Genomic DNA, 13,977 nt, shown 5'->3' with positions numbered 1-13,977 from the left:
GGACAGCAAAAGAAATATAAGAGGGGCCTAGGGACGTGACTAATGAACAGATGAAATGTTATTTTAGTGCCAGGAATGTCTGTCTTGTTTATTCTGGACCCTATTTGGAAACCGGCATCTTTTGAAATTTGTGTGAAATTGGCAAAATTGCTAATTTCTGACCACTTTATTGGATAGTTGAAATCGGTAAATGGGTAGTTTCTTGTACTCATTTGATTGAAAAAATGGAGTTATAGAGAAATAGTTATGATTTTCGTCAACTAGTACACTGGAATTGGCCGAAAATAGGGTTCAAAGTGAACAAAATCGCCAATGCGTAAACACTGTCGAGACCACTAACTTCTTGAGAGCATAATTCCATAAGTTTTCCATCAAATTTCATACTTTTGGTGTCATTATGATCGGGAAGAGATTCTCTATCTTTTCATAAGATTTTTTTTTTTCTGAAAAATTTTCGACCCTGAGAACAAGTTTAGGAGAGGGCCTCTCGACCCTGAGAGGATTAAACAAACAATGCTTGCATAGTCCATCACAACCTTCATTCTCATGTCATGGACTGGATAAGAGCACAACTGTTACACCACAAGCATAACACAGCCATACACAGAATTTCAGAAGCAGCAGTGACCCATCTCAACAAAACAATGAGCAAAACAGTGTATTGTACATGTTGGCTGGATCTAGTGCTCCCACTGGCTAAGATTCATATAAAAATAATTATGTCACCTTACCCTCACTCTCTGCTCCCACCAATACCTAACCTCACCAGACTCAATCTCAAATTATAACAGTGTGACCAACTCTCACAATGACCTTGTGTGTGGCACATCTGTCTTTGAGCTTGACCTCATGTTGCTTATTTGCACAGCATAGCACAGCAATCTCATCCATCCATTACAAAAGGTAAATAGTATTACTGTAATATATGTGATAAATGGTTTTGAAAACCAATAAGTTGAAGATTGAGACACTTATGCAACACATGGGAATCTTTATTGAAGAAACGTTTCACCACAGAATGGCTTCATCAATCCAATAAAGGTTGGACACTAACATCATGGGATCCTGATACAAAGAATTCTTCAACACTTGTCCAACCTTTGAATGAAGACCTACTTACACTAGCAGATGGTTCCACTGTATCATGCCTCCTGTTTCGACTTCCCTGACTACAGTATATAAGCCACTTCTCTGGCCCTATGCTGTACTTTCTACAAGAGTGATGGACTGAGCACATCGATTCCTGGCTGAGGAACTGATTACCTCAAACTACTCCTCTCCTTACACCTTTCTGCTTTGTATTGGACTGATGAAGCCACTGTGTAGCAAAACGTTTCTTCAATAAAGATTCCCACATGTTGCATAAGTGTCTCAATCTTCAATATTACTGTACTTTTAACTCTCATTTTTCAATGTTTTAACATCATTCAGATTTAACCCCTTAACTGTCCAAACGTAGACCTACGCTCTTACCACTAGCAATCCAAACGTAGATTTACATTTTATTTTTCCTGTCCCCAAATTTGGCACAATTGGCCTGAGAAGCCTGGTCAGTATAGAATGGGTCTTGCCACTCAGTGTGTGCAGTATTAAAAAAAATCTGGGACCACTTAGTACCTTGTGGGAGCACCAATTCAATTGAGTGCCAGCTAGAGCAAACAGCGTGGCAAACACCAGGAATTCACTGATGTCACGTCATATTAGCACTCCCCTTTTAAGAGAAAAGTGATGTTGACCCTGAGTTTAGTGACTGAGATGGATGTGGCCACAAGTGGACAAGGAAATATCAAAAACCTCAATAATAACCCAAGTGCAACATCCTTTCAATTTTGATACCACTGGTAGTGTCATCCTCCCAGAATATCCTGTAACCTATGCCCTAAGTAAAGATAAAATTCTGTAACGTGTAATACGTGTTTGCAGGCCGAGTGGCTGGCTGGCTGGTTGGTCGTTTGGCTGTCTATCTGTATCTATCTCTGTCTGTCGATCTCTGTCTTTCTCTACCTCACAGGTACATATAAATAGTTATTATAGTGTAAATTACCTAGGATAATCCAAAAAATCCAGACAAAGTGTTAAAAAAAAAGAAGAGGTTAGCATTTGTGGTCACAGTGGGACTCATGTTAACCTCCCTATGGAGTATAAATATACTTAGCTGGATGAATCTTGTAAAGTAAAAGGACACAAGTGCAACTAATGTGACATTTTATTGTGGCAATGTTTCACTCTCCAGGAGCTTTATCAAGCCATTACAAACAATACATGGACACAGAGGGTATATATAGGCTCAGAGTGAGGTGCAATACTAGTGAGGTACAATTTCGATGTTCACTAGTGGTGGTAGTAGTAGTAGTAGTAGTAGTAGTAGTAGTGACAAAAGTAATACAATATGGTAGAGCAATTAATTTGTACATGAGAAAAAGGATATAAAAGCTTGGGTAACATAAAAATAGGTTGGACAAATATAGACTGGAAAGAGGCAGCTTGTTTCAGTGTTCACTCCTTGTATGTGCTTGTGTAGTATAACAGGAGAGACTATGTGATGGCAGGGTTTACTGTTTTCAGGAGGATTCTTGCTAAGACTTCAGAGATGGTGAAACTGCCGTTGTTTTGTTTAATTGTATTTGAAACAGCGATCAGTGCTGATTCGAGGCACTTGCGTCTACGGAAATTAGTTTCTTTGATCACTAATTGGGCGTCTCTGAATTTCATGAGATGATTGGTGGAATTTCGGTGTTGTACACAGGCGTTGTTCAAGTTATCGTTCCTACATGCGTAAATGTGTTCATTGAGGCGGGTGTCGAGGTTTCTTGCTGTTTCACCTACGTAAATCTTGTCACAGCCTCCACAGGGCATAGTGTAAACTCCTGCATTGACTGGTTCGTGATGCTTGGATTTTGTCCTGGTTAGATCCTTTATTGAAGTGCTAGAAGCGATGGCGACTCTGGTGCTAGCTTGTGAAAGTACTTTTGAGACGTTCAGTGCAACCTGGCTGTTGGGAAGAATTATAACTGTGTTGGGAGTGGTGTTGGTGCATGGAGAATTAATAATCTGAAGAGCTCTTTTCTTGCAGTGGACGATGTCCTCGTAATAACTCCCAAACGTTTTGATGTACGGGATCTTCAGGCAAGGCTCAACGCAGTTGAACCGGCAATCCAGTTTACACTAGAAGAAGAGTCCAATGACAAGATACCTTTCCTCGACGTCCTCATTCACAAAGTAGACAACAACCTAGATTTCAAGTTTATCGGAAACCCACCAATAAAAATGATCTCACACACTTCTATTCCAGTCAAGATACCAAGACCAAAAGAGGCATCATCGGGTTTTTCCTAAGAGCATACCGAATTTGTAGTCCTGAGTTTCTTGACGAGGAATGTACAGGAAGGCCCCGCTTTACGGCGTTTCACTTTACGGCGTTCCGCTAATACGGACATTTCAAATTATGACCAAAACTCACTATACGGCTCCCCCCACCTGACTTTCTAATACGGTCACCGTGCCCCACCCTGTTTGTTTACATTCTCCATGAGCTCAGTAAGCACTAAGTCTCTCCATTTTGTCTGGAAACTCCAAAATTTCAAATGTTTTTAAAAGTTATTTCATATTTTATATATACTCTGATAATTATACTTATGTATACCTGTACCTAAATAAACTTACATACATCGAGTCATTTAAATGTCGTATATTACGTTAATATACACATTTTCATTAATCCATCCATGATATTTTTTTCAAAATTATATAATAAACACGATGCATAACATATAAATAAGATAAATACACCCCATAGTAGAATAAATAAACATAAATGTGAGATGTGAGCAGACGACTTCCACAAGTGACGCCATAATAACAATACTCACCGAGTCTCATTAAATGTCGTATATTACGGTAATATACACATTTTCATTAATCCATCCATGATATTTTTTTCAAAATTATATAATAAACACGATACATAACATAAAAAGATGATAAATACACCCCACAATAGAATAAATAAACATAAATATAAGATGTGGGAGCCACATAACTTGTACAAGTGACGCCAAGAATAACATTTTCTCTAATCTAACATAAGAGTAAATGTGTTACTGGGGGTAACTGTAGAAAATTATTCCTTTCGTATGTATGTAAGTAAGTTTATTCAGGTATACACAAATACAGTTACATAGATTATCATACATAACAACATACGTGTAGAGAACCTAGGATAACCCAAAAAAGTCAGTGTGACTTATTTCCATTGCCTTCACTCAGAGCTTCATTTCTTCTCAAAATGATGTTACATGAGAATGGGAGTGTTCTTCTTTATTAATTCTACTGTATCAATGTAGAGACAACCTGTACACAATGTAACTTGTACACAAACCAGACGTGTACACTTCGTTTGTTTACAAAACTTACCTTCGCCTGGTTTGTTTACATAACTGCGCCTGCCCCCTCTCATGTATTCATTCTTTCTCTCTCTCATTTATTCGTTTTATCTCATTTACTTACTCCTGACCCTACATTAAGACTACAAATATTTTAAGGTAAGTAATGAGTGAACTGTATATACATTTTATCGCTCTGGGATGCTTAAATATCATAGAATAGTATGTGTGGGTGGGGTGGCCTGGTGAGGCTATTACAATACATACCACACTTGATTTCTTACAATAAATACTACTTGTCTCACCCTAGATTAAGACTATAAATATTTTAAGGTAAGTAATGAGTGCACTATGTGTGTATTGTACTTTTTTATTGTTTTTTGATGCCTGGTTCTATTGCTAACTTAATATATGTTAGTGTAAACTTGTTATCTAGTGTTTGTATGCATTTTTAAGTGGAAAAAAAGGGTGTTCCACTTTACGGCGGTTTCCGCTTTACGGCGGTAGCCTGGAACCTAACCCGCCGTATAAGTGGGGCCTTCCTGTACATACATTCACCAAACATTCACTGAGTTACATTTTCCTTCTTTTTTCATCAAAGACTGCAAGAAAAGAGCTCTTCAGATCATTAATTCTCCATGCACCAACACCAATCCCAACAAAGTTATAATTCTTCCCAACAGCCAAGTTGTACTGAATGTCTCAAAAGTACTTTCACAAGCTAACACCAGAGTTGCCATCGCTTCTAGCACTTCAATAAAGTATCTAACCAGGACAAGATCCAAGCATCACGAACCAGTCAATGCAGGAGTTTACACTATACCCTGTGGAGGCTGTGACAAGATTTACGTAGGTGAAACAGCAAGAAACCTCGACACCCGCCTCAATGAACACATTTACGCATGTAGGAACGATAACTTGAACAACGCCTGTGTACAACACCGAAATTCCACCAATCATCTCATGAAATTCAGAGACGCCCAATTAGTGATCAAAGAAACTAATTTCCGTAGACGCAAGTGCCTCGAATCAGCACTGATCGCTGTTTCGAATACAATTAAACAAAACAACGGCAGTTTCACCATCTCCGAAGTCTTAGCAAGAATCCTCCTGAAAACAGTAAACCCTGCCATCACATAGTCTCTCCTGTTATACTACACAAGCACATACAAGGAGTGAACACTGAAACAAGCTGCCTCTTTCCAGTCTATATTTGTCCAACCTATTTTTATGTTACCCAAGCTTTTATATCCTTTTTCTCATGTACGAATTAATTGCTCTACCATATTGTATTACTTTTGTCACTACTACTACTACTACAACTACTACCACCACTAGTGAACATCGAAATGGTACCTCACTAGTATTGCACCTCACTCTGAGCATATATATACCCTCTGTGTCCATGTATTGTTTGTAATGGCTTGATAAAGCTCCTGGAGAGCGAAACGTTGCCACAATAAAATGTCACATTAGTTGCACTTGTGTCCTTTTACTTTACATCTTGTCGGTAATTCTACCAACTTTATGGATGAATCTTATTGCAGCCAACTGGTCCAGTGGCTTACGCATTGGCCTGGAGTTTTACGACTCCCTTGCCATGGTACCATGGTTTGTTTGCAACAGTGTTATTACTATTTTAAGAGTCATTCAACAATTAGTTTCTAGATACAGTACAATATGTTTAAGATTTAACACGCACCTAGGAACTTGCCACTATGGTCAAAAGCTATATCCTGAATGCTGTCAGTGTGACCTTTTAATGTCTTCTCATAATCTCCAGTTTCATAATCCCAAACCTTGATAGTGCCATCTTCACTTGACGACACCATCACTGCATACAATGGGTGGAAAATTACCTGGAAAAAAAATTATAAGATTTTAATGCCATAATTCTCTGATACTAGTTTTCCAAGGTTTATTATATGCTAAAACTGCTATAACAAAGACCAACATTAATGATAAACTTGGGTGTTCAATAATTAGCAGTGATAAACACATTACAGTATATGTGCACAATAATATTGAATTTGAAGTTGTCTCAATATTTAAGCATAAACTTTAAATTCCCCTTTGAATTTCATGACAAGTATTTCACCAAGTTGTAAAAATGTTGTGTAAGAAGTACATGAAAACAAATCAGCAGCAGTGAATTTTCATGTGTTTTACCAAGTGACAAAAAGAGTAAATTCAGTAATGAATTATATTGCACAGAGCATAACAATGTACATTTTGAATATTTTTGTTATTTTAAACAGATCAATTCAGACCATAGGTCCCCAAAGCCAAGCCTGAAATCATTTGTCTCCTCAACTGAAGATTACCTAGCTCCATAAAAGCTATAAATATTCAATTATTTATGTATTATAAGAGTAAAACGGGTACCAATGCTCACCCTAGTAACAGGTGCCCTGTGTCCTGCGAGGCTGTACTTCTCTGGAGGTCGTGGAATCCATTCTGACGGTGATCGTTTGTCGCGCGTGGGAGCACCAGCAATGTATTCCCTTTCAGCTTCATTCAATTTTACTTCTAGTTCCATTACCTAGGACAAGAGATAAGAGAATAGTTAACTTAGGTAATGGCTGGACTTTCATTTTTTACATTATAAAATTCCTTGAAATTAATAAATTTAGAATGTATAAGTAATTTACTCAATACAGTGAACCCTCTCATTAACCAACTAATTGGAGGGAAGGAGGATAGGACGATACTGCCGATAATCCGAAACTCCAAATTATGAAATTAACTTTCATGATCGTCCCACTGTCTTCTGAACTAGCACACTTGATCCACTGATGAAGAAGACCCAGACACTAAGCATATGGGTATCGTAGCCTGTAGTACTACAGTACAGTACTGTAGTTTTATTGTACTCGAGGTCAGCCATCACTAATCCGGCAATCAGTTATCCGGTTCCATCAGTAATCTGGCACTAATTTCATCTAGCAAAGTAATCTCCAATTTCATCATTATACTGACTCAGAAACTGTGCAGATGGTTGTAAATCCACAGCAGCAAGCCAGTGGAGGAGAAAGTAGTGATGAAAATGAGGAGGATGTAGCAGTCTCTATATTGATACATTAATTAAGTGTATTCTAACCTAACCATTCTGTAATCTGGCAAACTCACTAATCCAGCACACTACAGGTCCAAATGCCAGATTAGTGATGGTCAACCCGTATATGTAATTTATATTAATTTTGCTTACTTTATGTGGTGAAGACAAGTGATTTAAACTGCTGTGATCAATACTGGTGACTCAATCACTATTCCAAGTCAGAGGAGTCATAAAGCTCTACTTGCAAATAAGTGGCCAAGCCACAGATGGTACAGAAGACGTTGAAAGTGTAACAGGATTAAAGAATATAGCCAGCTTCAATTGTTTACCAGACTGATGTTGGCCATTTAAGATAGATTATCTAAGAATTTTTAAGTGTAATTAATGGGCTTTCATTTCACTTTTGTCAGAGATGTCAGTGTACTTGATAAGAGCATCACTCGCACCTAGTACAACCAACAGTTTTGGCGACCTCTCAATCTGTCATCATTATCCTGTTATTCTATGCCAAGAAACTGCTCTACAACTTCTGTGACACTCAACATCTACAAACCAGGATCATTTTCTTTCAAATATGCCATCACATCATCCTCCAGCCTTCTGAAGGGTACGATGAAAATCACCGGCTTCAAACCCCTCAAAGTCCAACTCAATACCAAAGTTCTAAAACAATTTTTTCAAACAACTGGCTAATGTTTTCTTTTTCAGTTCCTTCCATGATGCTACATGGCTAAAGATGGAAGACTTCAGGTTATATTATTATGTTGAACACAGTTAAAAGGTTCAAGCACAAGGCTGTGCTGATATACCTGGGACCATCAGTTTCAAACGGTGAGAACTATCAGCATTAGCACAACGTCATAACAAAAAGTGGTCTTTGCTGAGCTTACAGCCTGGTATTCTTTCATGCTAAATGACTCAATATGTTGGAAGAAAGCAAACACCAAATTAGATCAGTCTCATCAACATTAAAGATAGTAGGAGTTTCTCACTATCAGATCATTTAACAATAATCACACTAGCTCAACTTCATCCATGGGTGCACTGCCAGCCCCACCATAAGTCTTCACATGACTCAAGCCATGACAGGTACAGAAACACCAAAGCCAACCAGTACTGGTCTGAAATTCCAAGTTCATGTTCTATGTTAGCCTATGAGCAGCAGCAGAGAAGACCAACACCATAAACATTAACACTGATAGAACGTTGGTAAACACCATTTAAGCACCGCTTCAGGCTCTTTATCATGGGTTACTTTTATGTCCTTCCTAGGACCATCTGTTTAACCTTTATGGCTAACACCTACACTAAACTGAAGAGTACAGTCTAAGTTTGTCATTGCTGCTATGGACAGCATTGTTCTTAACACTATATTCTTCTCACACCTGTGCTACTGAGATACCAGACTTAACCTTCTTTATTAATTTAAGTTTCTGCTTAATACTGAGAATCACATATTTCATCTTAGAACTTCTACCTGCTTTTCTAAAGCAAGTTAATTTTCTTAGAACTGCCACTTGCTTTAGAAACCATTGTTAACTGTACTTTACTCAATATGTTAACAAAGTCACACAAAAGTTCTTAATCCCAGGAAAATTAGAATGAGTGTATATGCAAATGAGCACAAACTAGTAAGGGCAGTCTATGGCTTAGGAAACAATGAAAACAGACAGGTCCTAGACATGGCCACTTTGGCCTACACTCAACAAAACACTTGAGTTCTGGACATAACTGCTTTGGCCAGTACTGGATAAACATCAAATCATCAAACTTGGTCCAATACTTCATTAGACATCTGGATGCTATCGCCTAAGACAAAATCCGGAGGAACAGACTTTTGTCCAATACTTCCAATGTTCATCTAATTTTTTTTTGTTTTTTTTTGGGGGGGAGGGGGGGTTCCAAAACTGCCAAAATCCATTAATGAAAGGTTTCATTGGATATTTTAATACAGTGGACCCCTGACATTTGATATTAATCCATTCATGAGAGCCATCGAATGTTGAAAATATCGAAAGTCAAATTAATTTTCCCCATAAGAAATAATGGAAATCAAATTGATCCATGCAAGACACCCAAAAGTATGAAAAAAAAAATTGTTACCACATGAAATATTAAGTTTAATGCAATAAAATAATTACAATAACAACAATAACAATAGATTAATAACAATAGAATAATTGACACTTACCTTTAATGAAGATCTGGTGATGATTGATGGGATGGGAGGAGGGGAGTGTGTGGATGGTGTTAGTGTTTTGAAGGGGAATCCCCTTCCATTAGGACTTGAACTGGCAGCCTCACCATGCCTTACCACATTGTGTATGCCACTACAATTCTTAAATCTTTCAAACCAACCTTTGCTGGCCTTAACCTCACTCACATCACCACTAGTTGCAGGCAATTTCTTTACCAGATCATCATGCACTCCGACACACGCACTCCACTTTCGTACTTTGCAATTATCTCTTTCTTCATTTCAATAGTCATTAGCACCTTTTTTCTCGAAGGGTTGGCACTAGAAGCTTTCTTGGGGCACATGGTTACTTATTTTGCAGAAATAAGCACCAAAAACAGTGATAATATGAACAATATGGAATGTACCGAATGTATCCTTAGATGCGCGCACACTGGCTGGCTTGTAAACACTGGCACACACGGGGCAGTTCAGGCCACACGTGGACACATCTCATACGAATCATATCGAATGTCAGGTTTTCCATCGAATGTCGAGGCGAAATTTTTGTGTTTAAATGCATCGGTCGGATTTATCGAATGTCGATGCCATCGAATGTCGGAGGTCCACTGTATTATATACCAAATACCAAAAATAAATCTAAAGCATAATCACTTAGTAAAGCAAGACTTTACCAACCATAATTTCACTAAAGTGTAAGTTAACCCTTGACTGTTTCAGTCGTATATATACGTCTTAAGAGCCACCGTGTTTGACGTATATATGCAGTGGACACCCGGCATACGATATTAATCCGTTCCTGAGAGCTCATCGTATGCCGAAATTATCGTAAGGTGAATTAATTTTCCCCATAAGAAATATTGGAAATCAAATTAATTCATGCAAGACACCCAAAAGTAAGAAAAAAAAAAATTTTTACCACATGAAATATTAATTTTAATACACACAAACTGAAGAAGACATCCACACATACTAAGCTACTAAGAATAGAATACATGACACTTACCTTTATTGAAGATCTGGTGAAGATTGATGGGATAGGAGGAAGGGAGTGTGTGGAAGTTGTTAGTGTTTAGAAGGGGAATCCCCTTCCATTAGGACTTGAGGTAGCAAGTCCTTTTCCGGGGTTACTTCCCTTCTTTTAATGCCACTAGGGCCAGCTTGAGTCACTGGACCTCTGTCACACAACATATCTGTCCATAGTGGCCTGTACCTCCCGTTCCTTTAAAACTTTCCTAAAATGGGCCACAACATTGTCATTGTACATGTTGCCAACACGGCTTGCAGTAGCTGTGTCAGGGTGATTTTCATCCGCAAAGGTTTGCAGTTCAACCCACTTTTCACACATTTCCTTAATCTTTGAAGTAGGCAACTTCAATTTCTCTCTCTCCGCTCCTCTGAAGCAGTTTCCTCAGGTCTGGCCTCTTGCTGTTGAAGATGATCTTGCAGCTCTTCAGTGGTTAGTTCTTCATTGTCCTCCTCCACCAACTCTTCCACATCCTCCCCACTAACCTCCAACCCCATGGACTTTCCCAATGCCACAATAGATTCCACAACTGGCATAGGCTCCTGAGGGTTAGACCCAAACACTTCAAAATCCCTTTCTTCTACACATTGTGGCCACAGTTTCTTCCAAGCAGAGTTCAAGGTCCTCTTAGTCACTCCCTCCCAAGCCTTACCTATAAGGTTTACACAATTGAGGATATGAAAGTGATCTTTCCAAAACTCTTTTAGAGTCAACCGAGTGTCTGAGGTCACCTCAAAGCACTTTTGAAACATAGCTTTTGTGTAGAGTTTTTTGAAGTTTGAAATGACCTGCTGGTCCATGGGCTGCAGGAGAGGAGTGGAATTAGGAGGCAAAAACTTGACCTTAATGAAGCTCATGTCCATAGAAAGTCACTCTGCCAAGTCTGAAGGATGACCAGGAGCATTGTCTAATACCAGGAGGCACTTAAGGTCCAATTTCTTTTCCATTAGGTAATTTTTCACAGTGAGGGCAAATGCATGGTATAACCAGTCATATAAAAGGTCCCTAGTGACCCATGCCTTACTGTTTGCCCTCCACATCACACAAATTAGCCTTGACAACATTGTTTTGCCTGAACGCTCTGGGAGTTTCAAATTGATACACCAATAAAGGCTTCACTTTGCAATCACCACTAACATTAGCACACATCAGAAGAGTAAGCCTGTCTTTCATAGGCTTATGTCCTGGGAGTGCCTTTTCCTCCTGAGTAATGTAGGTCCTGCTTGGCATTTTCTTCCAAAACAGGCCCATTTTGTCGCAATTAAACACTTGGTCAGGTTTCAATTCTTCACTGTCTATGTAATCCTTGAATTCCTTCACATATTTTTCAGCTGCTTTTTGGTCCGAACTGGCAGCCTCACCATGCCTTATCACACTATGTATGCCACTACGATTCTTAAATCTTTCAAACCAACCTTTGCTGGCCTTAAATTCACTCACATTACCACTAGTTGCAGGCATTTTTTCAATTAAATCCTCATGCAACTTCCTAGCCTTTTCACATATGATCGCTTGAGAAATGCTATCTCCTGCTATCTGTTTTTCATTTATCCACACCAAAAACAGTCTCTCAACATCTTCTAACACTTGTGATCTCTGTTTCGAAAACAGACATGCATCTTTTGCAAGAACAGCTTCCTCGATTGCCATTTTGTTGGCCACTATAGTAGCGATGGTTGATTGGGGTTTGGTATACAACCTGGCCAGCTCCGACACACGCACTCCACTGTCGTACTTCGCAATTATCTCTTTCTTCAATTCCATAGTAATTAGCACCCTTTTACCTGCAGGGTTGGCACTAGAAGCTTTCTTGGGGCCCATGGTGACTTATTTTGCAGAACCAAGCACCAAAAACACTGTGATAATATGGAATGTACCGAATGTATGCTTAGATGCAACCGCACTGGCTGGCTTGTAAACACTGGCACGCACGGGACAGCTGAGGACACACATGGGACGTGTCCCGGACGAATCGCACGTGGCAGGTTTTTTAACATGTGGCGAGGTAAAAGTTTTGTGATAAAATGTATCGTATGCCGGATTTAACGTATGCCGATGCCATCGTATGCGGGGGTCAACTGTACTCAAAAATTCTAGCGGCTTCAAATCAAGCAGGAGAAAGCTGGTAGGCCTACATGTAAGAGAATAAGTCTGTGTGGTCAGTATGCACCATATAAAAAAAATCCTGCAGCACGCAGTGCATAATGAGAGAAAAAAAACTGACTGTTTTTGGATTAAAACGTTGAATTTGTGGTGTATTTTCATATAGTATTTATGGTTGTATTCTCGTTTTCTTGGTCTCATTTGATAGAATGGAAAACATATTATAGAAATAGAGGTGATTTTGATTGGTTTTCCTATGAAAAGAACCTTGAAATGGAGCTCAAATTAGGGGAAATGTTTGATTTTTGCCGATGTTCAAAAGTAAACAAATGATGTCACTTTCCAATAAATATCCAACTAGCCATTCTAATATGCAGTCATGAATGGGGCGACATTATTTATACAATTATTACAATATTGCAGTAGTCTGCATAACAGTAAATCTTCCAATTTTTGTTTGAATAAAAATTCAAAATAGAAGGCAATAGTAATACCAGATGGGCCTGGAGACATGACTGATGAACAAAGAAAATGTTATTTTAGAGCCAGGAATGTCTGCACTGTTCATTCTGGACCCTATTTTGAAATTGTCATGTATTTTTAAATTTTCGTGAAATTGGCCAAATTGCAAATTTCTGACCACGTTATTGGGTAGTTGAAATCAGTAAATGAGCAGTTTCTTGTACTCAACTGATAGAACAGATGGAGTTCTAAAGAAATAGCTATGAGTTTGGTTGACTGGAACAATGGAATTAGCTGAAAATAGGGCTCAATGCGAGTGAAATCGCCAATTCTTTAACCCCTTCAGGGTCCAAGGCCCAAATCTGAAGTGGTGCCCCAGTGTCCAAGAATTTAAAAAAAAATGTTATTTTTTCTTATAAAATGGTAGAGAATCTTTTTGTGAAGGTAATAAAACAAAAAGTACGAAATTTGATGGAAAATTGACAAAATTATGCTCTCGCGAATTTTGATGTGTCAGCGATATTTACGAATCAGCAATTTTGCCGACTTTGACTCCCATTTTAGGCCAATTACATTATTCCAGTCAACCAAATTCTTAGCTATTTCACTAGTATTACTTCTATTCTATCGATTGAGCACAAGAAATCTCCAAGTCAACTGTTTCAACTACAAATTAAAGTGATCGGAAATTGTTAATTTGGCCAATTTAACACGAAGTTCAAAATATTCCAATTTCAAAATAGGGTCC

At 38.5% G+C, this 13,977-nt stretch overlaps 1 protein-coding gene across 3 annotated transcripts in view; it reads right to left on the bottom strand.

Annotated features, from left to right (window-relative positions):
- The window catches only part of Lis-1 (LisH and WD40 domain-containing Lis-1), a 101,905-nt gene that overhangs the window by 39,906 nt on the left and 48,022 nt on the right, over positions 1 to 13,977 (bottom strand). For all 3 annotated transcript variants that reach the window (XM_053779023.2, XM_053779025.2, XM_053779026.2), the window contains 2 exons: positions 6,778 to 6,924; positions 6,085 to 6,241 (listed from right to left, as the gene is read on the bottom strand). In XM_053779023.2, the coding sequence (XP_053634998.1) occupies positions 6,085 to 6,241; positions 6,778 to 6,924 (304 nt within the window). The remainder of the gene's footprint in view (positions 1 to 6,084; positions 6,242 to 6,777; positions 6,925 to 13,977) is intronic.

This window comes from Cherax quadricarinatus, chromosome 32, assembly GCF_038502225.1.
Source record: "Cherax quadricarinatus isolate ZL_2023a chromosome 32, ASM3850222v1, whole genome shotgun sequence".
Classification (NCBI taxonomy): domain Eukaryota; kingdom Metazoa; phylum Arthropoda; class Malacostraca; order Decapoda; family Parastacidae; genus Cherax; species Cherax quadricarinatus.
Note: the sequence above shows the minus strand (reverse complement) of the source record. Positions and strands in the feature narration are given on the sequence as shown.